The following is a 25,217-nucleotide window of genomic DNA, read 5'->3' as shown; positions in this document are numbered from 1 at the left end:
CTCATTGCCCATCAGCAGCAGGGGACTCGTTATATAGATTGTGCTCTAAGTGCTGGTCGGAGCCAGTCTCCAAGTAGGGCTGCCAGACTTAGCAAATAAAAATACAAGAGACCCAGTTAATTTTGAATTTCAGGTAAAGAATTAATCCTGTTCCTTGCAGTCTGATACTAAAAGCTTATTTGTTGTTTATATGAAATTCTAGTTTAATAGGGTATCTATTTTATTTGGCAACCCTATCTCCAAGATCAGTGAGAACAGCCAGGTGAAATCAAGATAGAGGGTGTGAGTGTGTGTCTCTGTCTGTGTGTGCCTGTGTGTGTGTGTCTGTGTACACGTGCCTGCGAGGAGGGCTTCTGGGGTGGCTTGTCCAGGTTCTAGGTCCCAACCTACGTAGTAGTTGTAGTTCAAGGGAAGGGACCTATCCAGGGTCACACAACCACAGGTGGTAGGGCTAGGTGGGAACCCACCTTTGTGCTTTGCAGTAATGTGCGTGTATATGTCTTAAAAGTGTTAATGTGTTAACTAAAAATATTAAAAACAAACCATAGTTTTCTAAACTCCAGTTGAACATTTCTAATTTCAAAAAAGACTGGCAATCTCAAAAACTGCAAGGGCCATCTGTGGGGAAGATATTCTACAGAATGGGAACACGACATGCCAAGTCGCTGAGACCGGAGCATGCCTGGTGTGGTCTGTTGTGGCTGGAGCCTCATGGGGGAGGTGGGCTCAAGGGGCCCCCAGAGCCTCTGCCATCTGAACTAATTTCTCATCCTGGAACACTCGTCTGGCTTCTTAATCATGGTTGTCAGCGGTCACTGCCGCCTGGAATGTCTTCTCACTTCCATTTCTCACCTGCCCATCCTTGTGACCTCAGCCTGGAGTCTCACTCTTCTGACTCACCTGGGTCCCTCAGGGTTGGCGAATTGCCCGCTACCACTCTTCCTCCCTCACCTGTGAGCTCCTCGAGCATAGGGGCTTGTTTGTGTCTTGCTGACTTATTACAGTATCCTAGCCTGCTAGGCCAGGGACATTCCATCGCTTGCTCGCTGTGACTTGAGCCTGTTACATGTCACCTCTCTGAGCCTCGGTTTCCTTATCTATAAAAAGAGGCTGATAGTCTTGCCTACCACTCAGGGCTTGCTGTGGAGGTCATGGACCAATGTGGCGGCAGTGGGAAAGGGAGATGACATTAGCATCTGGGAGGTGATGTATGAACTGAGAACAGCTCTGGGAAGATCTAGGGAAGGCCATTGTGGGCAGAGGGCACGGCAAGGGCAACGGCCCTGCTATGGGAAAGAACCTGTATGAAGAGGAAGCAGGAAGTTCACTGAGGCTGGAGCAGGTGAACAGCGGGGACAGAGGAGGAGCTGAGCCCCAGGTTAGGTAGCATCTTGTGAGCCAAGAGCAGGGTTTGGATTTTATTTTGAGTCTGAGACTTAAGGTAGCTTTGACCTAAGGAAATAGTCTGTTCTCACTTTCCCCTCCTTGTCAATATCTGCCACACTCAGTGGTCCAGAGATGCACAAAGGTCTCCAGGTGCGAAAGGTGGGCACAGGTGGGGAGAGAGGAGGCCCTGGGGCCTTACCTGGAAACAGGCTCAGCCTTCTGCCAGGAAGTGGAGATAACAGGGCGATATCAGTGCAGTACGAGGGGCGAGGCTGCCAAGGCAAATTAGTGCGCAGGAGATAGTCTGCGAGATAATGGATGTCAGCCCCTGTGGCAAACGCACGATTAGCCAGGCAAGATGCGCTCTGCACCTTAGCGAGATCCAGGGACCTGCGTCAGGTCTAGAACATCAGTGGACCTCCAGGGGGGATGCCGGCCCAGCAGGTGTGGAGAGGTCTAGCTTCAGGGTGCCACTCAGCACCCACACATCCACCCACCACCCTCAAGGCCTTGGACACCTGCCTTTTACCCCAGGAGACCCCCTCTTCCCAGCTGCCTGGGACCATCCCAGGACTCCCTCAGTCCCGGACAAGCCAGGATGGTTGGTCACCCGACTTATTTACCCCTATTTACTAGATGAAGAAACTGGGTCTCAGCGGCAGGCAGGCAGTATTTGCCTGGGTTTTGTGGTTGGGTTTTTTTTCATGAAAAGTATTTTATTTGAAATGGTGACACATGCATCTGAAATAAAACATTCATACCCTTCAGAAACGGTTTGGAGAAAAATCTCCTTCCCACCCCTGTCTGCTTCCGTCCTCAGAAGTAACCAGAGTCTTGGGTCTAATTGTACAGTCTGGGCCTAAACTTATAATTTATTAAGTTCTGCACAACAGGCAGCCTCTGAGATATTCTGTTCACCTGAATTTTTTTCACATAAAAGTGGGAATTCCCTGGCAGTCCAGTGGTTAGGACTAGGCGCTTCCACTGCAGGGGGCCCAGGTTCAATTACTGGTCAGGGAACTAAGATCCTGCAAGCTGCGCAGCGTGGCCAAAAAAAAAAGTATATGAGTTCTTTCATCCATTCAGCTAATATTTGTATCATTTGATACATTGTAAATGTATCAACTTTTTTGTTTTTTTTTTTGGACACACCACATGGCTTTTGGGATCTTAGCTCCCGACCAGGGATTGAACCTGGGCCGTCGGCAGTGAGAACGCAGAGTCCTAACCTACTGTACCGCCAGGGAATTCCCTCAACATTTTTTGTAACATATCTTTGCACTTCAGGTCAAAGATGTGTGTACAAGACATTCATTGAAATTGCCACCTTGTTTGTAGTAGCAAAAAGTTATATTCTAATCTAAATGCCTATCACAAGTCCCCTTGTTAGATAAATTGTGTGATTATGGTATAATCCATGCAATGAAAAAGTCTGCAGCCCTGCAACAGATGAAGGGAGCTACATGTAATGATATGGAACAACTTTCAAGACCGTAGTATAGTTACTTGGGAGGAAAGCAAGTAGGCTAGCGTATACGCTCCCATTTGTGTTACATAAAAAAGGGAGGTACACATTATATTCACATATGCATATATCTCCTTGTCTCTATAAAAACCATCTCTGGAAGATCATACAAGACACTGGTAAAAATATTTAGTTACCTTTGCAGAGGGAAATGGAGATCTGGGATGGAGGGGCGCTTTCTTTTTTTGTTTGGTTGAGTTGTAAATCACATTTTTAGTTATCGTTCTTTTAGTGGGGGATGGACACCGTGGAAAATGCAGGCCTTTATTCAAATTTATCTTCTCTCAGAGGCCTTTCCTGGCCGTATTAGATATTCCCAAACTGCTCTCCAAGGCAGCTGTACCAGTTTTCATCCTCGTTGAAGGCGTGTGCATCCGGCCCCACGTGACGGCCAGCAGAGGGCGCCGTAAGGCCGCGCCCCGGGGCGAGGGCGGTGGGCAGGACCGGGCCGGCCCGGTCCGCTGCAGCCCAGCCGCAGAGCCAGTACATTTCCGGGAGGACCTGACACCACAGCATCAAAAGTGTCGCCTCGCCTTCACCTGCAAGGAGGCCGGGACCGCACCTCCAGGAGCTGGCTCGCCGTCCAGGGCCTCGCCTCGCCCAAAGCCCCCCCCACCTCGCTGTCTCTGCCGCCTCTTGGAGGGAGGGTTGTGAGGGTGACCCGGGAGGAGAAACCGCCGGGACAGTTCAATCGGAAGGGAGGGGACAGCCCAGATCTGAGAAAGGCCCCTCCCCCACCTTACACCTCCTCCAGGGCGCAGGTGACCGACCGAAGGAAAATGGAGAGCGGCAGGCCCAGGCAATGGTGTTTTGAGTACCAGCCTCTGGACTCTGCCCATCCCGGCATCTCTCGGAGACAGAACACCCACCTTTTACAGTTGAGGAAATTGAGGCTCAGAGAGACTGGGTAACTCGCACAGGGTGACCCAGGAGGAGGAACAGCCAGTAATCAGTCATTCACCAAATACTTGAGCCCCTACTAAGTGCTTTGAAGGTAATTGAATAGGGTAGTGGAATAAACAGTGACGTTGTGAGTGGGGCAGGGTGCTACTTTGGCTGGGATGATCAGGGAAGCCTCCCTTGAGGTGACATAAAATTTGTGTTAAATATATCATTCCTACCAAAAGTGTTTAAATTGTCTACAGTTTCAAGACTACTAATAAATAGCTTTCTGTGCTTAAAACAACATTATCAAGAACTCTCTAGGAGCACCTTCTCCCCCAGCTAACCACTCTCCAGAATTTTGTATTAAACATTTCCTTGCTTTTCTTTATAGTTTTACCGCCTCCATGTACATTCCTAGACAATAAAAGGTTTCATTTGCTTGATTTTGAACCTTATGTAAATCCAACTAACTGTATGCATTTGAGTTGGTTCTTTTTGCTTAACATTATGCTTTTGAGATTTATCCCTGTTGTTGCATGGAGTTGCAGTTTGTTTTTATTGCTGTATATGTTCCATTATGGGAATGAACCGCAGTTTATTAACCCTTTGTACTGTTGATAAACATTAGAACATTACGGTTGTTTCCACTTTTTTTGTTTTTTGTCTTTGTTTTTGTTTTTGTTTTGCTGTTAGGAACAACGGTGCAATGAATATTCTCTTGTTTCTTCTGGGATTAGGGCTGGGCAGCAGTTTTCAACCTTGGCTGTTCACTAGAATCACCTGAGGAGTTTTTTAAAATGCTAATACCAGAGGGTCCCACCCAGGCTAATCAAATCAGGATGGCTCTGGGGGTGGGGCCCAGGCTAGGGTGTTCCCTGAGGGAATCTAATCTGCGGCCAGGGCTGAGAACCTCTGCGATGCTGTTGGCCTGGAAATAGAATTGCTAGGAGAGTCACCTGTTATTAGCTGATGCCAAACTTTTCCGAAGTGGCTTGTACCTATGACACTCTCGCCAGCATGGAACGAAAGTCCTGCTGCCCTCACACCCTCAACACTTGCTAGTGACCAAATTTTAACTTTTTATCTTTCTGATGGTGTGAAATGGTATCTCACTGTGGTTTTAATTTGCATTTCTCTCATTACTAATGAGGCTGAGCAGTTGGTGAAGTTAATGCTGAAACAAAGAAAAGGAGCCAACATGGTGAAGATCTGGGGGGAGAGATTTAGGGGGCAGGGAAGATGAACGGTAGGTGCCAAGGTCCTGTGGTAGGCAAGGGCTGGGATGTGGAGGAACAGAAAGAAGGGGGTGATCATTGTGCAGGGGGAAGGAGGAGAGTGGCTCAAGACAGGATCAGCAGAGGTCAGATCAGCAGGGTGGAGGGCCGTGGTGAAGACTTTGGTTTTTACTCTGGGTCAGATAGGAATATGGGAGGTTTTGAGCAGAGGGACACAGCCTTACTCCTCCCTCTGGATGCATGTGGAAAATCGTGATTGAAAGTAAACAGACGTAGAAGAGGCTATATTCTTCGTAATGACTGTGCATGGCCTGTCTCCCTCACCTTACCCTCCCCTCACCAGTTAGAACATGGTAAGGATTGTCTTGTTCACAGCTGTTATCCCCAGCACCTGATGACCAAAACAGACAGTTGTCCCTGCCCTCATTCTAGGTGGTGAGTGGAGGGACTTACAGGTTTTCATCGTCCTTGCTTCACAGGTGGAAACCCGTGGGCAAGACCTGTGGATTTATTTCCGTGCCACAACCCCACTCCAGGCAGGGCATGGCCCTCAAAGTTGGTGGGCTCACAGGAGAGCTGAGGATGAAGTGTCCCTCCCCTGGGCCCACCCCACAATGAACCAGTCAGTGCCTCCCTTGGAGCCCAGCCTTAGGTCCTTTAGACACAGTATTGACGACCCCAGACAAGTGAGGAGACCACCTCAGCCCCACCCTTCCCCACTTCTTTCTCCCACCTGCCCAGAGTACTCTTTCTCAACCATTCTAAACAGGTCCCTCCTCAGCTGAAAATTCTTCCTTGGCTCCCCAGTGCCCTTGGGGCAAAGTCCAAACTCCTCCAGGCCCTGGAGGCCAGGCAGATCTGACCCATCAGCCCTGCCCACCCCACCCCCAGCCCTGAGAGCTGCTCTCAGTGGCTCTGAAATAGTTACTGATTCTAACCTCAGGCCTTTCCCTTCGGTATTTCTTCACTTCCTCTGGTAAGTGCCCCCCCCCCCCGACCCCCTGTCAAGTGACCCGCCTCTTGACTGTCACAGTGCCCTGTGGTCTCCCCCCATCAAAGCACACTTCCCTTTGCATTGGAATTGTCTGTTTACTTCGTCTGTCTCCTCCGCCGGACAGGGAGCTACCCTTCGGCAGAGACCCCGAGTGTTTTGTTCAGGGCTGTATCCCCAGCTCCGGTAACAGTGCCTGGCATGTTAGTGGTCACTCAGTAAACACTGAGGGAACGAATGCATTTTTCTAGATGATGCCCGTTTGCTTTGCAAAAAAGGCTGTGGCACTGCACAGTCAGCAACCACGTGCAGAAGTCCATTGCTCTTCCCCGTCCCCGAACTGTGTATTGTCCCTTTCATTCCCACGTTCTTTGCGAGTTACCTTCCGGGCGAAGGCACCCCCTTCCCAAACCCGAGGAGGTGGCAGTATCGGAACGTCAGGTGTCCAGACTCGCGGCGCGCGGCGCCAGGGGGCGCCAGAGGCGGGCTACCGTGCCGCGTCGAGCTGGCTGGAGCTCGGGTCCCGAAGGGGGTCCCGCCTAGTCCGGGGTTCCCGGCGCCCCGCCCCCGGCAGCCCGCAGCCGGGTGATGAGTGCAGCCCCGAGGCCCAGAGCCCGAGCGGCCCCTCCCGGCTCCCAGCGCCACGCGGCGCGAGCCCCGCCAGAGCACGGCGCACCTGCTTGGGGCGTGGCCTCCGGCGAAGGCGCGCCTCGATTGGCGCGGAGGTGACAAAGGGGCGCGGCCGTAGTCGGCCCCCGCCCACCCGCGGCTGGCGTACTTAAGGCAGTTGGCGGCCAGACTTCACTCACAGCGCAGCTGCACGGCCTCGCGTGTGGAGGGTCTTGGTATCCCAGCACGACCCGGCTCCCCCCGCTGCTTCGGCCACCATGCCGCGCTCTTTCCTCGTCAGGAAGTCCGCCTGCTCCCGCCGGAGACCCAATTACAGTGAGCTCCACGACTCTTCTCCAGGTGAGTGGACGGGGTGCCGGACCCCAGGGAGTTTGGGGGAGGCAGGCGAAGGCTGCATGGGGGGCACTTGAGAGGCAGGGCCCTTGGGGACAAAATGGAGGGGCCAAAGTCGAGGGGCCAAAGTCGAGTCAAAAGATAACAGTCTGGGTGTGAATAGGCCGGGGCAGGTGGATCCGGGAGATTGGGAGAGGGCTTTTAGAGGCCGGTGGTCTTTGGCTGAGGGGACTAATTAGCCGCCGAGAAGCGGGGCGCCCCGAGAGCACAGAAGTGAGAGGAGGCGGCTTGTGTCTGGATAGACGCCGGCCAGGGGCTGGAAAGAGTCCGGAGTCCACAGGATTTGGGGGAGGGGGTGGGAGAAGAGATGTGTATGGAAGGGGGACAGGGGTGGAGCCTCGGCAGCTGGGGAGATTAGGGGCCAGGGAGCTGGGGGTCTCGCCTCAGGCTGGGGACTTGGGCACCGCAAGAGGAAGGAGACCTGAGAATGACCTCCTTGAGTTGGAGCTGGGGAAGGGGGCGTCCTTCCTGTAAGATCTGGAGGTTGAGGTGGGAGAACCAGGTGACCTGGCTGAGGAGGGGGCTCTGCCAGGGCAGGAACCTGTCTGTCCTGGTCATGAATCTTTTTTATTCATCTACTAAGCATTGAGTGCCAGCCCCACTCAGCCCCTGGCCCACATCAGGCTAATGTTTGCTGACTGACTGAATGATCTAATCCCTGACCTTGCGCTTTTCCCTGTCTCCTCACAGAGTTCACTTTTCAACAGCCCTATGACCAGGCCCACCTGCTGGCAGCCATCCCGCCACCCGAGGTCCTCAATCCCACGGCCTCACTGCCTACGCTCATCTGGGACTCTCTCCTGGCACCCCAAGCCCAGCCGATTGGCTGGGCCTCTCTTCTGCCCCAGGAGATCCCCAAGGCCATCGAGCTGACCTCCCTGTCTGACGAGGACAGCGGGAAAGGCTCCCAGCCCCCCAGCCCACCCTCACCGGCTCCTTCGTCCTTCTCTTCCACCTCAGCCTCCTCCCTGGAGGCCGAGGGTTATGCTGCCTTCCCAGGCTTGGGCCAGTTGCCCAAGCAGCTGGCTGGGCTCTCCGTGGCCAAGGACCCCCAGTCTCGCAAGGCCTTCAACTGCAAATACTGCAACAAGGAGTACATCAGCCTGGGTGCCCTTAAGATGCACATCAGAAGCCACACGCTGCCTTGCGTCTGTAGCACCTGCGGGAAGGCCTTCTCCAGGCCCTGGCTGCTGCAGGGCCACGTCCGGACCCACACTGGTGAGTACCCCTGCAGGCTGGCTGCCCTTCTCACTGTCCCACTGCTTTTGCTACAAGCTCTTGTAAGATGGGCTTGCTGTTACTTTCAGATTGTGGAAACTGACCCCCCCACCCAGTCTCCTGACTCCTAGCTCAAGAGTTCAGGGGCCTGGCTCCGAAAAGTTTGGCAGAAACATTCGTTCATTCACCAGCTAAGCAGATGGGCTAAGGAGATAATTTTACACGTCCCTCTGCAGGCTCAGTTCTCAGCCAAATGGGTTGGAGCTGGGTATGGGAAAGGTGTAACCAGCACCTTGCTGTTGGGGCCAGGTGTGAAGGGGCTCACCCTGCTCCACTTCCCCCACCCGCCCCCCAGCCAGACAGGATGTTTGTCAGACTCCCCACCTGCCTCTGACTCCTGCTTTGGGATCTTCCCAAACTTTGGGCTGCTGTTTCACCTCTCTAAGCCTCAGTACCCGCCTCTGTGAAATGAGCATAGAAACACCTTGTGGGGTTTTTGCTCTGGTCAAATGAAAGAAAGCGTGCAGAAATCACCTGGGACAGTGCTTGGTACATGATCAGTACACACAAACATCATAGCTGGTACTCACTGTGCTTCCATGCTGTGTGTCTTTGAGCAAGTGATTTAACGCTCTGAGCCTCTCCGATTATAATATAATCATATAGGGTGGGTTACGATAGCATTTCATACGGGGCTATCTAGATTCAGTGGCTCCTTAATCGCTTTATAATATCATCATGGTTCTCAGATCTGCTCTCCCCACCCCCATTCACACTGCTGAATAGATAATCTTAATCCTATCATGCAGACCCGGGAACACGTTTGCTGGCAGAAAACACAATTATGTCTTGGTGTTTCAAAAAATGCAATACTGAATGTGTAGAAAATTATGAAATGGAGCCTGTTCTAGTCTTTAGCTTTCTGGGAATGCAGAAAAGGTAGCCACTCCACCTTTTCAGAACATGAATGGTGGAGGCCACCCTGCTTGGGGCTGCTCTTTGGAGAGTGTCTGTTGAGGGAGAAGAGGGTTCAAGGGTCATGACTGTTGGTTTTGGGGGTCAGGTTGGCCAGGTTGGAGACTCAGTTCTGGCATTTCCTCATCCGGTGGCTGACCTCTGAGTGAGCCGTGAGGGTCAGTGAGGTGGTTTGTGAAGCCTGGCATTTTGCAGGCATTACTGGTGTCATCGTTACTCCTACGGGGGTGGGGGGCATCCTCCACACCTTGCAGACTGTGGCTACTACCCATGTCTCTTATTTGGTGCACAAACAGCTCTGATTTTAACATGGAAGGGTCCAATTGCCTGGCCTCTGTCCTGGGTGCCTGCCCAGCTGATGGGGTCTCTATTTGGGGGGAGTGGAAGCCCTCAGATGCTCCCCTGGGCCCCCCAGCTTCTTTCCCTTCCCACTCGGACATTATTTTAATGTAAAGGCATGGCTCAGACACAAAAAGCCTGTTGAAATGCACCAGTGCCATCCTCATCAACTCCCATTGTGTGCCTTAATGGTGCGCCCAGGGGGCGGGGCTGGGGAGTGGAGCAGGTGCACAGGGCAGCGGTGCCCAGCACCTGTTCCAGGCCGCAGCTGCTGGCCCGCAGTGTGTCAGGCCGCGTTAATCCAGGGAGTATTGCATGTACACTGCCCCCCTCGGCGGCCTTTGTCCCGCTGGTCTGGTGCCGATTTCACACTCCAGGAGCACCATAAAGACGTGGCTGGGGTGGGGAGGGGGAATCCGCGAGGGGTGGAGATCTGCTGCCTCCTGCTGCACCCCTCACATCCCATCAAGCCTGCCCCTTTGTTCAGGTTTGTGTCTAATCATAAGAAACATAAAGATAACGTTCACTGAGCACTTGGCAGTGCGGGAGGCGGGGGAAGGCGTGATGCTCAGGGCTTCCTTCACCTGGTCAAGGCGGTAAATCCACCAACATTCCTAAGAGAGACGTGCCATCATAACCCCCTCTTACAGGGTGTGGAAACTGAGGCATAGAGAAGGAAGTCACTTTCCCAAGTCACAGCCCATGGGCTGGAGCCAGGGCTCCTTCACCTTGGCCGAGGGGGTGAGGGGGCAGTGGGGATTACAGGACTCCATCCCCTTTTCCGGACCTGCATAGCGTGGGCCCTGAGTTCACAAAGGAGTGTGTGAGTGAGGAGGAAGTTCCCTTGGACCTTGTAGACTGCGGTCATCAAACCCTTCTGGCCTGGTGTGCAGAGGCAGCTCAGTACGGCAGAGCAGGTCACTCAGGTGTCCCTTCCCCAGTCCTCTGGCCAGGTCCCCGCTCTCTGCCCCAGGAGACTGAGCCCATGAACGTGGTTCCACAGTGGGCCGCAGGCATCTGACTTCTAGACCCTGCCCTCCCTGCTCAGCTAGTGCCCCAGGCACCCAGGAGGCTGCTGGAATTCATTCATTCCCAGCTCTCAATTCCAGCACTGGGATTTAACTAGAGGGCCTTGGCCTAGGGGCATATAAGGCTGGGAATGGAAGGATAGGAGAGTGTAGTTTCTTCTGGAAAAGACTATTCAGTATTACAGAATAGTGCCGGGCCTGTGGTAGGAACCTGATTAGTATTTGTGTAATGCGTTACCCTTCTGACTTTATTTGGGAAATGCTGCAGCCCCAGGAAAAAGTGAAACACAGCATTTGACGTTTCTGGAATGTGAGTTATAGTCTCTTGATTGGGGCAGGAATTATGAAAAGTTGGTGAATGGTGTTTTCTGGTGGTGATTGAGGAGTCAGGCTCTTCTGAGACCTTTATAAAAAAAGACTTATTGTTGTACAAGCATTTATTGAGTTCTCACTGTGTACCCAGCCCCGAGTGCAAGACTCTTCTCAGTACAGCCTGGCCAGGCAGGTGAATGAGGGCCACAGGTAGGGTTTTTTAAAAAAAATAAGTCATAAGGTAAAAGGTTTCTGTAGCCTCTTGGGGGTTCTGGGCCTTGGGCTGGAAGCTTGGAATGGATTCGGTGTCGGTGGCGGGGGGGATCCTGCCCTCATGGGGCTCAGTCTGATTGGGGGACGAACAGACTTGAAACTACCCTGAGTGTGATCCGAGTCGATGGGGAAGCAGGATAAAGGAGTGACGTGCTGGGGGATAGGGGTGGGCTGGGGCTTTAAGGCTGACTTTTAAGCTTTGTCCCCAAGAGGAAGTAAATCCAGGGGTTAATAAGGAACATCCATTACAGCCCCCTTAACTGAGGGGCAGTCTGTGTAGTGCTTAAAATCAAGGGCGCTGGGCTTCCCTGGTGGCGCAGCAGTTGGGAGTCCGCCTGCCAATGCAGGGGACACGGGTTCGATCCCTGGTCCAGGAAGATCCCATATGCCGTGGAGCAACTAGGCCCGTGCGCCACAACTACGGAGCCTGCGCTCTAGAGCCCGCGAGCCACAACTACTGAAGCCCCTGCGCCTAGAGCCCGTGCTCCGCAACAAGAGAAGCCGCCACAATGAGAAGCCCGTGCACCGCAACGAAGAGTAGCCCCCACTCGCTGCAACTAGAGAAAAGCCCACGTGCAGCAACGAAGACCCCAAAACAGCCAATAAATAAATAATAAATTCTTTAAAAAAAAAAAAAAATCAAGGGCGCTGGAGTCGGGCTATTTGGTCTTGCTGAGATGCTGCATATTCCCTGTGCCTCAGATTCACCATCTCTAAACTCAGGACAAAGGTGGGGTTAAATGAGATCATGTAAAATGCTTCCACTGACCCTAGCACAAAGTGTTCAGCAAACACAGTTGCCATCACTGTCATCATTGTCGAGCACTTCCTGCTGGCAGGGCAGGAAAAGTACTTGATTCAACCTTCTCTCAATTACCAGCCTCTATGAGTGGGGGATGAACAGCTCCATTTTACAGATGAGCAAATGGAGGCTCAAGAGAAGCCAGCTGACTTGCTCAGGGCCACACGGTGGGAAGCAGCAGCGCTCCCTGCCAAATCCAGGCCTTTGGACGCTGTATGGCCTGGCTTTTCTGGGTCGCGGGAGTTCCTCAAGGTTGGGGTGAGCCCGGGGTGGGTGGGGATTTCAGTAGACGTCAGCTGTTCTCCCACGTGGCTGAGTCTCACTCAGCTCCCTCCTGTCTTCTCTCCCCAGGCGAAAAGCCCTTCTCCTGCCCCCACTGCAGCCGCGCCTTCGCTGACCGCTCCAACCTGCGGGCCCATCTCCAGACCCACTCGGATGTCAAAAAGTACCAGTGCAAGACGTGCTCCAGAACCTTCTCCCGAATGTCCCTGCTCCACAAGCACCAAGAGTCAGGCTGCTCAGGGGGGCCCCGCTGACTCTAAAGGCTCCTTGCACCTCTCCGGGCCCTACCCCAACTCCAGAAGGAAGGACCCGGCATCCTTCTCGCTGCCACAGAGTTCCCTCCTGAGCTCCGCCTTCTGGCTGCGTTGGCCCCCCAGGACTCTGAGGACCACTTCCCAGTCCTCTGCTCTGAGCGCCCCACCGGGCTCTGAGGGGGGCCTTTCTTTGGACAGCTGATGGGAGGGTGGCTTGCAGCAGAGACCCCCTCCTGGCAGCCGCTGCTCCAGAGTGTTCTGGAGTTGGCCTTTCTGCGTGGGTTTGTGTATCCAGAGCTGTTTGGATACAGCTGCTTTGAGCTCCAGGACAAAAGCCAGCAGACTGATGAGAAGCTCCCACCCCACTCAGGGGACCCCAGCCTCCCCTACAGGAACCCTCAGGCCACCCCCTCCAGAAGGTGCAACTTAACTATGCAAACACCCACCCCCAGGTGCACTCGCGGGGGTGGGCCCTGACACAAGGACAGCATCTAGACCCCAGGATGCCCCAGGGCCTGGGCAGCTATTTCAGCCTCCTGTTTGTCATGGTGGCACCTGTTTCACGGGCAATTTAACAACGTCTCCAAAGGGACTGTGAATAATTGCCTTCACTTGTCCGGGGCCCAAGTGGGGTGCTTCGGCTCCACTGACGTGTCTCCCGGAACTATTTTCGGGGGCCCGACAGGTGGGCCCGGGAGGAAGATGTTTACATTTTTAAAGGTACACTGGTATTTATATTGCAAGCGACATTTTGTACTAAGGAAACGTTTTGTATAGTTATATGTACGGTTTATTGATATTCAATAAAGTGGTTAATTTATACATAAAAAAGTCTACTTGGTTTTATGTGGAGTGGGTATTTTAAAGGGCCTTTAGGGAGGGAGGAGGGGGGCAGGGATTCGTGGAGCTCGGATACTCCTGACACAGCTTCAAATCTTGGCCTCTTAAACATCACATGGCTTTGGACCTCTGGGTTTGTCAGGGACCTTGTTTGTGCAGATGGGTTTTCCTCGGAGCCTGGATGTCCTGTCCAATACGGAGGTTGGGAAACACCTGTGGGCCAGTGAGCAGTAGAGCTGTGTGTGCAGGTTTCTACACTGCGGCCCTTACTCATTCTCTCGTGCTCCCGTTTTGAAGCCAACCAGGCCCACAGGGTGAGAAGCCAGCTCCCTGGGTCTTATCAACTAGGCCTGCTGTGGGGCCTTCCCCAGCACTGCAGGTCTTTTGGGGAGGGAGCGGCTGCTGCCCCCAGATGAGGGAGTGGAATGCGATGAGTAAGAAGGGGACAGAGGACGTCCTTCCTGTTTCCAGGGGCTCCAGGCCCCGCTCCGGCCTCCCTGTCAGACCCACACCTCTGTCTGGCCTCTGGGTACCAAATGGCCTTTGATGCAAGGAAATTGGCTGGCTGGAGTCGGGAGGGTGAGAAGCCAGGCCAAAGGGTAGGGGTCATTCTGCTTCCTGCTCGAGGACAGGACAGGACAGGAAGACGGTCAGCTTGCGTCCCGTCCCGGGCTGAGCTAATTCACTCACGGCAGGCTGTCATGGTGACCTCACCTCTGGGGCCCTCCTGGGGCCAGGAGAAAATGAGTGTCCTTTTTGAACACAAAAGGTGCCGAAGGTGCCAGTTTCCTGCGGGGAGCTGAGCGGGCGTCCCAGAGCCCCAGAGTCAGGCCGGGGGCGGGGGAGCTTCGTGTTCCAAAGGAGAGATGATTCTTTCTTCTAAACAGGAAATGGTGACCCACAGGCCAGGAGCAGCCCTTAATGACTTGCAGCTTTCCTCCCAAAAGAAAAAAAAAACTTCTCTAACAATCGCCAAATTGTAGCTGGCCTCCCTGAAGGGAAGTTAGGGAGTCGGTGGGGGGCTGGGGGTTTGGGCGTCAATTTGCTGAAGGCCTACTGTGTCCCACGTCCCTGGGTGTCATACATCCACCCGTAGTAGGTGCTGACATTGATGGTGAATGTATAATTGATTGCATACACTCCCAGAGGGATGGGCCTCGTGGAAACTCCCAGCTGGCATTCAACATGGGTGCACGAGGCTCCGATCATTCTGGGAGTCAGGTACCAGGCTCATGCCCTTGGCTTGCAAGGCCTTGGAGCAAGGCTCTCCGCCTCTCGGACCCCCAGTTGCTGCCTCTAAAATAGGGTGATGACGGCGCCTTCTTCCCCGGAGACTGTAAAGGGATGTCCATCCAATCAGTTTTGATGAGCCCCGTGTGTGCCAGGCCCTGTTCTAGGCCCCGGGGTTACAGCCCTGAACAGAGAGACAGTCCCTGCACTCAGGGAACTAATGTTTTAGCAGGGGAGACAGAAAACAAACAAGTGATTAAATAAGCCGCTTTCCTACAGTGATGTGCCAAGATGGAATTAAAGAGAGCGCCTACTAGAGAGCGATGGGGTAGGGCACCCTCCAATAAGGCGGGAGAGCTGCAGCCCAGTGCCCATTCCAGCGGAGACCTGGAGGAGGAGAGAGCTCCAGCCTCTCAAGGAAGCAGCAAGTGCAAAGGCTCCAGGGCTGGAATAAGCTTATGATGCCAAAAGAGACCAGGGTGGCAGAGAGTCTGGGGGCACCAGGTAGGATTGATGAGCTGGTCCAGATCCTGCAGCACTTGTGCAGGTGGCCAGGAGTTCTATTTTGTTGAGCCCAGAGGGCAGCCACAGGGACATTTTAAGCAGGGGAGCCATGAGGTCTGCTTTACTTTTGCACTGATTCCCCCCACCCTGGTGGAGAATGGAGTTAGCCAAGTCAGAGCTGGGAGCCAGCGAAAGGCCCAAGGCAGAGGGATGACTGCTGGCCTGGCCCAGAGGGGTGGAGGCCTCGGGGGATGGTTGGATTGAAGAATCTGTGGCAGCTGCACCTCCAGCCCTGTGCCAGGCACACCTGAGCGCTGGTGGGTGTGAGTTACTAGGGATTATTTAAAGGAGATGTTGGACCCGGTAGCGAGGTGGGGATAAAAAGAAGGATGGTTCCTGTGTTCTGATGTGGACAAGCCCCCACTCAGCCACATTTAGCTAAGTGAGAAAAATAACATGCAGACCACGCTCCCTTTTGTAGGAAGAAGGGTGGAACTGAGCATGCTATTCATTCTTGTTTGTATTTGCATACAGAAACTCTGGAAGGATCTACAATAAAACAATCAAAGCCATCTCTAGGCAGGTGCAGGGGTAGAATGGGGTAGATGGAGGTGGGCAGGAGAGCAGGGAGCCAGGGTTTTTAGATTTCTTTAAAACTTTTGATTTTGCCATAGTTTCAACCTGACAGAAAAGTTGCAAGAAGAGCACAATAAACTGGAATCTTTTGATTGGCATCTTATCAAATGCAAGTCTGCATTTTCTCTCTCTGTATATGCACATACACATACCCACTTTTTTTTTTTTTTTTTTTTTTTTTGCGGTACGCGGGCCTCTCACTGTTGTGGCCTCTCCCGCTGCGGAGCACAGGCTCCGGACGCGCAGGCTCAGCGGCCATGGCTCACGGGCGCAGCCACTCCGCGGCATGTGGGATCCTCCCGGACCAGGGCACGAACCTGCGTCCCCTGCATCGGCAGGCGGCCTCCCAACCACCGCGCCACCAGGGAAGCCCACTTTTTTTTTGGGAACCATTTGAGAGGAAGTTGTAGGCATGATGCCCCTTTACCACGAAGTATTTCAGTGGGTATTTCTTAAAGATACGAACGTTCTTTCATATGACCACAGTTCAATGATCAAAATTGGGAAATTTAGCGTTGGTGCAATGCTATTATCCAATCCACAGTCATAATCAAGTTTCCCCAACTGCCCCAGTGATGCCCTCTACAGCACTTTAGGGGGTGGGGAGAGACCCAGATCCCACGTTACATTTACTTGTCCTCTTTAGTCTCTCTTATTCTGAAACAGCTCCTTCCTTGGTCTTTTGTGAGTCTGACTTTTTTTTTTTTAATAAATTTATTTATTTATTTTTGGCTGCATTGGATCTTCGTTGCTGTGCGCACGCTTTCGCTAGTTGTGGCGGGCAGGGGCTACTCTTCATTGCAGTGCGTGGGCTTCTTATTGCGGTGGCTTCTCTTGTTGCGGAGACCAGGCTCTGGGGCCTGCGGGCTTCAGTAGTGTGGCACGTGGGCTCAGTAGCTGTGGCTCGCGGGTTCAGTAGTTGTGGCGCATGGGTTTAGTTGCTCCGCAGCGTGTGGGATCTTCCCAGACCAGGGCTCGAACTTGTGTCCCCTGCATTGGCAGGCGGATTCTTAACCACTGTGCCACCAGGGAAGCCCCTGTGACTCTGATATTTTTGAAGAGTTCAGGCTAGGTATTTTATAGAACGTCCCCCAGTTTGGATTTTCCCAATGCTTCCTCATGATGAGATCTGAGCTGTGCACTTTTGGCAGAACCACAGCGGTGGGGCTGTATCCTTCTCAGTGCAACGTATCATGGGGCACATGACGTCAGTTTGTCCCTTTCCTGGTGACGTCAACTTTGACCACTTGGTTAAGGTGGTGTCTGCCAGGTTTCGCCTGGATAAAGTCCCTCTTTTTCCTCTTTTGTACTTAATCTGTATCTTGTGGGGAGACCTTCCAAGGCCACGTGAATATCACGTTACTCCTCAAACTTCCACCCATGAGGTTTAGCCCTCGCTGGTGTTTTCTGCCTAAATCAATTATTATTATGGTGGTTGCCAAATGGTGATTTTTCTAGCTCCATCATTCCTTCTATTTTTACTGGTTTGCTTTCTACTGTAGGGAAGAACTACCCTCCTCTGTCTGGGCAGCAGCTCAGAGCTGTGGGTTGGGAGAGATTGGGTGGGGAGGAGAAGGGTCTGGCCAGGCCCTTAGATCCTCCCCTGGGTTTTTCTTTAAAACGAGTCCAGGAAATAAACTGGCTATAAAGCTGGTCTCCGTGCAAGTGTCCAGGCAGGCAGGTCTGGGGCCAGGGCCACCTCTGGGCACATCTGGGCCCCATTAGTGATCCGGTGGCTTACTGATGGATGTCCCTTGAGCTGGGATGGGGGGGTACTCTGGCGAGCAGGGATCTGGGTCCTCCTTGCTCTTTTTTGCTTTCAAATTGTCAATTTCACAAATATTAGGAAAATTTATTCTTTCATTAAAAAAGAAAAAATGAAAAGATTAGATGTGAGGCTCAAGTGATATGTGATCAACACACCCTATCCTGATGCCTTTACTGTCTCCAGCGCGCCGTGCCACTTGAAGGGCTTAGTTTATATCTTCTAGATTAAAACAGTAAATATTTACATGCACATATGGCTCCAGTCTCACTCACAGGAAAAGCCAAAGTCCTCACCTTGGCCCACAGGGGCCTGCACGATCCGGCCCCATCACCTCTGCCTCATCCCCTTCCCTACCCCCCTCACTTCCTCCAGTCACGAGGGGGTCCTCTGCCACCTCAGGGCCTTTGCACTTGCTGTTCCTCTGCCAAGAAGACTCAGCCCCCAGAGAAGCTCACGTGGCTGGTCTCCCCCACCATCCCTCTCCCAGCCCCCATGCCCTGCCCTGTTTTGTTTTGTTTTGTTTTCTCCATAGCACTTGTCATCATCCAACAATCCATATATTTCACTATCCACAGTTTCTCTGTTGACTCTCTTCCCCACTAGAATGGCAGCTCCACGCAGGTGGAAATTTTGTCTGCTTTGTTCATAGTCCAGTCTCCCGGTGCCTCAAGTCTCTCTCACAGGAGGAGCCCACTCAGTAAAACTTTGCTGAATGAATGATGAAAGAATATATGTGTGCCCCTAGGAAGTACAACGTTGTCACCATTCTTATGGGGCACTTTCTATGTGCCAGGCCCTGTGCTGAGTGCCTCGTATAGATTAACTCATTAAACCTTCACAACTGACTCAAGAAAGAGGAAACCAAGACCCAAAGAGGTTAAGTAACTTGTCCAGGGTCACACAGCAAGTAAGCGGCAGAGCTGGGATTGAAACCCTGAGTTCTTTTATTACTGTTGTCGTTTTGTTCCTCCTCCCTTTGCAGTGGGTGTAATTAAAACTTTTTAATTTTTTAAAAAGTAGCGCAGAGTCTGGGTCTCTACCTACTACACTCGCCTGCCTAGACTCTCTCACATAGCGGGGCCCGTTCTGTCCTTTAACATGTCTTCTAGAAACACCACACATCCTTCTCCATCCAGGTAGGCAGCCAAAGGTGTGCGTAGATAGAGGGGTGGTGTAGGACCAGGAAAAGAGAGTTCAGTCCCCAACGGTACCCAGTGGGGTGGGGTATCCTGTGTGGTCCCTGAAGACCAGGAGAAGTTTCCAGACTAGGAGCTCCATGAGGGCAGGACCACCCACCTGGCAAGAGCTTGTTTGGTCCGACTTCCCTCTGTACCTAGGGCCTTAGACCCACTCTGGGTGCCCACAGTTGGGTGAAAAATTAGTTTCCTGTGACTGCCATAAAAACCTACTGCAAGTTGAGTGGCTTAAAACAACAGCAATTTATTCTGTCACAGTTCTGGAGGCTAGAAGTCCAAAGTCAAGTGTCAGCTGAGCCATACCCCCTCCCAAGGCTCTAGGGGGAGACTCCTTCCTTGCCTCTTCCAGCTTCTGCCGGCTCCCGGTAGCCTCGGCTTGTAGGCGCATCACTGGTCTCTGCCTCCATGTTCACGTGGCCTTCTTCTGTGCCTTTATTTCTCTGAATGTGAGCCCATTCTTCTTATAAGGACACCAGTCACTGGATTTAAAGCCCACCCTAATCCAGTATGACCTCATCTTAGTTTGATTACATCTACAAGAGCATGATTTTCAAATAAGGTCATATTTACACATCTGGGGGTTAGGACTTGAACATATCTTTTTTTCGGTCACAGCGGGTGGTGGTGGGGCAGACCCAATTTAACCCCCTGCAGGTGTTTACAGCCAAGGGTGTGACAAGTCTTTCTCAGGGCCTGGAATGGATTTGGGAACTTTTTATTATTCACCCAACAAACACTGAGGGAGAGTTGGGAAGCTGGCCTGGAGGAGGGGGACCCTTAGGAGGAGATCTGAGGAGTTGGATTTTGTCTCTGTGGTTCTTGGAAGAGAGAAGTCTTTAGACAAATTCTCTGCCCACCCCAGATCTCAGAAGTTACTGTGTGAGAGGGGCAGGGGGATAGAAGGAGCCAGGTGAGAGAGGTCTGCTGGGATTAGGACCAGGGCCATGTAGGCCTGGGGGGCAATTTTTTCTTTTTTTAAGATTTTTATTTATTTATTTATTTAATTTTTTATTTTTGGGCTGCGTCGGGTCTTCAGTTGCAGCACGCGGGCTTCTCTCTCTTTGGGGGCGCACAGGCTCGATAGTTGTGGCGCTCGGGCTTAGTTGCCCCGCAGGATATGGGATCTTGGTTCCCCGACTAGGGATCAAACCCGTGTCCTCTGCATTGGAAGGTGGATTCTTAACCACTGGACCACCAGGGAAGTTCCTGGGGGGCAATTTTGGACTTACCCTGGGGCAGTCAGGAGGGGTGGGAGGGTTTGAGCAGGGGAGGAACATGAATGAATAGATTCTTTAGGAAGATCCCACGGGCAGCTGTGTAGGGAGCAAAACCAGCAGTACAGGTTCCCTGCCCTCTTGGTGTCTGATGAGGCAAAGGATGCAGTGGAGAGATATTTGGGAATGAGGGAGCGGGGGCAAGGACAATGCCTTGTCCGGATTTTGCAGCAACTGAGGGAAATAAAGACTCAGTGAGGCAAATAATAATAATAACAATGATAATAATAACAACAATAAACAGCTCATGACAGTTCACTATCTGTTTTGCACAGATTACCTGATTTCATCCACATCCCTAGGTCATACAGGTATAAGGCTCTGGAGCCAGACTGCCTAGGTTCACATGTCTCCTCCATGGTCTACCTGCTGTGTGATCTACAGCATGTTGCTCAACCTCTCTGTGTCCATTTCCTCATCTGAAGGACAGCCCCTTCTTCTGGGGGTTGTTGTACAGATTAAATGAATGAATATTTATAAAATTGCTTGGCCTCGTGCCCGGTGTAGAGGACAGCTTCTGTAAACATTGGCTATTATTGGGACTTCCCTGGTGGCGCAGTCGTTAAGAATATGCCTGCCAATGCAGGGGACACGGGTTCGAGCCCTGGGCTGGGAAGTTGCCACATGCCGCGGAGCAACTAAGCCCGTGCGCCACAACTACTTAGCCTGCGCTCTAGAGCCCATGAGCCACAACTACTGCAGCCCGTGTGCCTAGAGCCTGTGCTCCGCAACAAGAGAAGCCACCGCAATGAGAAGGCCGCACACCACAACAAAGAGTAGCCCCCGCTCACCACAATTAGAGAAAGCCCTTGCACAGCAACGAAGACCCAACGCAGCCAAAAAATAAATAAATAAGGTATTGCAAAGTTTTTATTTATTTTTTAAAGTATATTTATTTATTGATTTGGCTGTGCCAAGTCTCAGTTGTGGCATGCAGGATCTTTAGTTGTGGTATGCAGGATCTTTAGTTGTGGCATGCAGGATCTTTAGTTGTGGCATGCAGGATCTTTAGTTGCCGCATGCAAACTCTTGGTTGCAGCATGTGGGATCCCAGTTCCCTGACCAGGGATTGAACCAGGGCCCCCTGCATTTGGAGTGCAGAGCCTTAGCCGCTGGACCACCAGGTAAATCCCTCCCCTGGAGCCTTGAGTGGCCAGATGGCAGGGCCCAGGGGAGCTGAAGATTCTCTGTGAAGTCCTATGTTCCCCATCCCTCTGTGGGTACAAGCTGGAAGGGCCTCAGGTGAGGGGAACCAGTGCTCCCAAACCCGATTCTATTTAGCTGGTGCTGTGGCCTGAGAAAACATTTTAGAGGTGCTGAAAAGGTGACAGCAAGGAGAAAGGAACGCTGTGTATCACCCAGGAGGGTGCTTAGGGTGGGAAGCCCCCAAGGAAACCCATTTTTACCTTAGGGAGATGAGCTGGGACTGGGCTAGGGATTTCCTAAGAAACTCGGTCCTTGCCTTGTGGTCCAAGTGCCACCAATACCTCACTCTGTGACCCTGGATGAGTCCCTGTCCTCTCTAGCCCTCATTTTGCACATCAGCAAAATGTGTTCAACTTTTGACCCAATCATCAAATAAAAAGTACATAAACACATTCCGCCCTGCGCTTTTCAGAATAACAGGATGCTGTAAACAGCCCAAATGCCCAGCACCAGGACGCTGAATGTGTTAACTGGGGTCCTTGCGTATCCTGAGAACTTTGCAGCTACTATAAATGTCCATACAATCTTTAAAATATATATTGTGTAGGTAGCATGTGAGTAGAGAAAGACAAATGTCTGGCACACAAAAAGCGCTTCAAATATTTCTCGAATGATGAAATGAATGAATGCATGAGTGGTTAGTCCTCACTGAATAGTTGTTGACAGGAAAAAGAGAAAGAAAAGAAAAAATAAAATAAAATAAAAAGGGCTTCCCTGGTGGCTCAGTGGTTGAGAATCCGCCTGCCAATGCAGGGGACATGGGTTCGAGCCCTGGTCCGGGAAGATCCCACATGGCGTGGAGCAACTAAGCCCGTGCACCACAACTACTGAGCCTGCGCACCTAGAGCCCGTGCTCCGCAACAAGAGAAGCCACGATGAGAAGCCCACGCTCTGCAACGAACAGTAGCCCCTGCTCGCCGCAACTAGAGAAAGCCTGCACGCAGCAACAAAGACCCAATGCAGCCAAAAATAAATAAATAAATAAACTTATTAAAAAAAAGAGAGAGAGAAAAGAAAAAGAAGGATCCATAAGAAGTGTACCCACTGCTCATCGTGATTGTCTCTGGAGGTAGGTTGAGGTGCTGGTGAAGAGGAGGGCATTTCATTCATAATTTTTTTTTTTTTTTTTTTTTTTGGCGGTACGCGGGCCTCTCACTGCTGTTGCCTCTCCCGTTGCGGAGCACAGGCTCCGGACGCGCAGGCTCAGCGGCCATGGCTCACGGGCCCAGCCGCTCCGCGGCATGTGGGATCTTCCCGGACCGGGGCACGAACCCGTGTCCCCTGCATCGTCAGGCGGACTCTCAACCACTGCGCCACCAGGGAAGCCCCATTCATAATTTTTAACCTTTTCCACTGCTGTGTTATTGTTGTTCCCCCCTGGTGAGCATCTCTTGATTTACAGTCAATCAATGAATATTTTCATGGATAAACCCGATGCTCACAGGTTGACTTGAAAAGGAGCCGACATGTGCAAAAGCAGCTCACAGATCAGCCTGACGAAAAAAAAGTACGGTCCCATTTGGGTAAAAAGTTCCTCCATCTTTATCCATCTTTGCCTTCACCGAGAGGGACGTGTGTGCCCTGGGGGTCAACGGTGGTTCTGTCGGGAGGGCGGAGTTGCTGAGGTTTAATTCTCTTCTTCAGAGATCTCAGAATTTTCTATAATGAGCGTGTGTTTTTCTTTCTAAACAGAAACACACACACCCACACACAGAAGAATGACATTCAAGACTTGGCAATGTCCCCAGGTGAAGGAAGTCACGCATGGTGATCACAGCCACCCTGTCACTTTCTCGAGGGCTTTGGGGTGATGTCTGGGTGTCATCGGGTGCCTCCCCCACCCCGGGCACTGCCCGTGAGCTGAATTCATCCTCGGCCTCTGTGTCTATGGGCAGCCCATCCTCCAGCCCCGGTGGGGCCGTTATTCACCGAGAGCCTGGATGGTTACCGTGCAGGGCTGTTTACTGGCTGTGAGTTGGTCAATCCTTTGAGTGAGAGAGGCAGAGCCTGGGCTCAGAAAGCGCAGGGGACTTTCCCAAGGACACACAGCTGTGAGATAATTGGTGGCACCAGGATTTTCTTTTTGCAACGGCTTTATTGAGATATAATTCACATACTATGCAATTCATCCATTTAAAGGGTACAATTCAGTGGTTTTTTTGTACATGCACAAGGTTGTGCAACCAACCCCACCACCTAATTCCAGAACATTTCATCACCGGAAAAAGAAACCCCGTGTCTGTGAGCAGCCACTCCCCATTTCCTCCTCTCCTGGCCCCTGGCGACCATTAATCTGTTTTCTGTCTCTATGGATTGGCTTACTCTCAACATGTTATATAAGTGGATCATACAATTCAGCACGTGTCCTTTCGCGACTAGCTTTGCTCACTTAGCAGATGGTTTTTGAGGTTCATCCATGTTGTAGCATGTGTATTTCGTTCTTTTTTATGACCCCGTAATATTCCACGGATGGATATACCACATATTGTTTATCCATTCATCCGTTGACGGACATGTGGTTTGTTTCCACTTTTTGGTTCTAATGAAGAGGGCGGCTGTGAACATTCCTGTGCAGGTCTTGTGTGGACCACAGCAACCTATGGGAGAGATCAAGCTGTACTACATCCTTGCCAACGTTTTGTTATTATGGGTTCTTAGTTTTTATTTTAGCCATTTTAGTGCATAAAGGTGTGTGTGCGTGTGTATGAGTGTAAGAGTTTTCTCAAGATGTAATCGACATGCAAGCAACGGCCAGGTATAAAGTACACATTTTGACAAGTTAGTCTCTTGGGAAATAAACGAGTTTGGGGTCATGTGGTAACTCTGTTCCGGCACCGGTATTTGAACTGGTGTCTGCCCTGCCCGTAGGCCAGGGGGATTTCTGCTGGCGGGGCCCACTGCCTTGAGAAGGAGAGGCTGGGGTGCCCCCGATGGGCCTCAGCCCTGACTCTGCCATCGGGGTCTTCTCTCTGAGCAGACGGCAGGTCTACAGAAGGTCTGCGGCTCCAGACGTGAGCGCCCGCGACTGGAGCTCAGTCCTGTCTGCATTCAGCACGTACACTGAGCACCTACTGTGTGCCAGGCCCCATTCCAGGCAGCGAACAGATAGTCGAGGTCTGTTCTCAGAGAGCTGACAGTCCAGGGAGGGGAGTGACTTTGCCTGGAAAGGGTGCAGGGTGCCAAGAGACAGCAGGAGGGCGCCAGCTTAATCAGGGCTGTGGAGGTATTTGGGGGGCCGTCCCAAGATGGTGAAAAAGCAGGAGCGAGCCAGGCAAAGAGAACTTGAGGGGGATGAGGAAGCTGCGGGCAGAGGGAACTGCAAGTGCAAAGGTCCTGGTGTGGGCATGTGCTTGGTGTCTTCATGATGTGACAAGGAGCTCAGTGTGGCTGGAGGGGAGAGATGGGAGAGGGGGTGGGAGACGTGGGCAGGGGCCGACCCTGCAGGGCCTTGTAGGCCAGGTGTTTGGGTTTTATTCTAAGCCATGGGAAGCTGCCAGGGGATTTTATGCGGAGGAGAGACTTCCCCCTGGCTGTGGGTGGGAAATAGACTGAGGGGACTGAAAGGAAGTGGGAGACAAGAGAGGAGGCACCTGCAGGCTGTAGCTTCCGCCTGGAGAGACGGGCCAAGAAAGAATGGGTGGGAGGTGTCTTTGTGCGTGGGTTGGGTGGGGTTGGAGAGCGACTGAATGAGGCGATGAGCAGAGGAGGGATTCCAGCGCTACTGGCTGGAAAAGAGAAGAGAGATAACATGGAGAGAAGATGGAGAAAGTCTTTAGAATTGTCTTCTTGCTGGACCCTCCCCCAGCCATCTCCGCTACAGCCCCCACCCCGCCTCGGTGTTCCTCACCCCAGTCCTGACCTGCGATGCGATGCCTCACACTAGCAACCAAACGGACAGCCCCCCGCTCTCTACGGATCTTCCCCCCTCAACTCCCTCCCCTGGTCCCACCTCCTTTCTCAGTGAGCTTCTCTCACCAGACAGCAGCTCTGAGACGGCAGGAGCAGCACCTGGTACGCTGCCTGGCACATAGCAGG

General features: G+C 52.2%; 1 protein-coding gene across 1 annotated transcript; it reads left to right on the top strand.

Annotated features, from left to right (window-relative positions):
* The first annotated feature begins 6,878 nt into the window (after window positions 1-6,878).
* Window positions 6,879-13,270, top strand: SNAI1 (snail family transcriptional repressor 1). Its single transcript, XM_079946305.1, has 3 exons — window positions 6,879-6,991; window positions 7,736-8,263; window positions 12,344-13,270. Exons 1-3 carry the CDS (start codon window positions 6,910-6,912, stop codon window positions 12,526-12,528), a joined length of 795 nt encoding a protein of 264 aa, XP_079802431.1. The 5' UTR covers window positions 6,879-6,909; the 3' UTR covers window positions 12,529-13,270.
* Window positions 13,271-25,217: the final 11,947 nt, after the last annotated feature.

Source organism: Stenella coeruleoalba, assembly GCF_951394435.1.
Source record: "Stenella coeruleoalba genome assembly, chromosome: 15".
Lineage (NCBI taxonomy): Eukaryota > Metazoa > Chordata > Mammalia > Artiodactyla > Delphinidae > Stenella > Stenella coeruleoalba.
Note: the sequence above shows the minus strand (reverse complement) of the source record. Positions and strands in the feature narration are given on the sequence as shown.

Excerpts from the sequence above, each read along its gene's own strand:
- SNAI1 (XM_079946305.1), top strand. The coding sequence starts at position 6,910 with ATGCCGCGCTCTTTCCTCGTCAGGAAGTCCGCCTGCTCCCGCCGGAGA. Across the intron at positions 6,992-7,735 it reads GCTCCACGACTCTTCTCCAG|AGTTCACTTTTCAACAGCCC; the intron begins GTGAGTGGACGG and ends GTCTCCTCACAG. Across the intron at positions 8,264-12,343 it reads CCACGTCCGGACCCACACTG|GCGAAAAGCCCTTCTCCTGC; the intron begins GTGAGTACCCCT and ends TTCTCTCCCCAG.